General features: G+C 72.1%; 1 protein-coding gene across 7 annotated transcripts in view; it reads right to left on the bottom strand.

Moving 5' to 3' along the window:
* Window positions 1-304, bottom strand: part of CACNA2D1 (calcium voltage-gated channel auxiliary subunit alpha2delta 1) — a 452,371-nt gene extending 452,067 nt beyond the window's left edge. For all 7 annotated transcript variants that reach the window (XM_015599796.2, XM_015599800.2, XM_015599795.2 and 4 more), the window contains exon 1: window positions 124-304. In XM_015599796.2, coding sequence (XP_015455282.1) covers window positions 124-218 — 95 coding nt within the window. In that variant the 5' untranslated portion in view covers window positions 219-304. The remainder of the gene's footprint in view (window positions 1-123) is intronic.
* Window positions 305-340: the final 36 nt, after the last annotated feature.

Raw genomic sequence — 340 nt, 5'->3', positions numbered from 1 at the left:
GGCCGGGCCCGCTCCCCACCCCCACGGGCAAGAGAGCCCCGCGACCCAGGAACAGACCCCGCGCCCAGGTCCCGCACCCCTCCTCGGCCCGCACGCCCGGCCCTGCCCAGCCCGGCCACTTACGTGACGGCCGAAGGGAACGGCTCCTCCGAGGATGGGCCGATCAGCAAAGATTGGAAAAGTGTCAGAGTCAAGGCCAGCAGGCAGCCAGCAGCCATCTTCGCGATCGAGGATCGATCCCGCCTCGCGCCCCGGCCGGGGGAAGGAACAGTGCCGGAACCCGCGGGAGGAGGAGCGGGACGGGGCTCTGCGCGGGTCGCAGATGCGACGTCCGGAGGCT

Source organism: Pteropus alecto, unplaced genomic scaffold (genome assembly GCF_000325575.1).
Source record: "Pteropus alecto unplaced genomic scaffold, ASM32557v1 scaffold69, whole genome shotgun sequence".
Lineage (NCBI taxonomy): Eukaryota > Metazoa > Chordata > Mammalia > Chiroptera > Pteropodidae > Pteropus > Pteropus alecto.
This window is presented reverse-complemented; position numbering and strand designations above follow the sequence as displayed.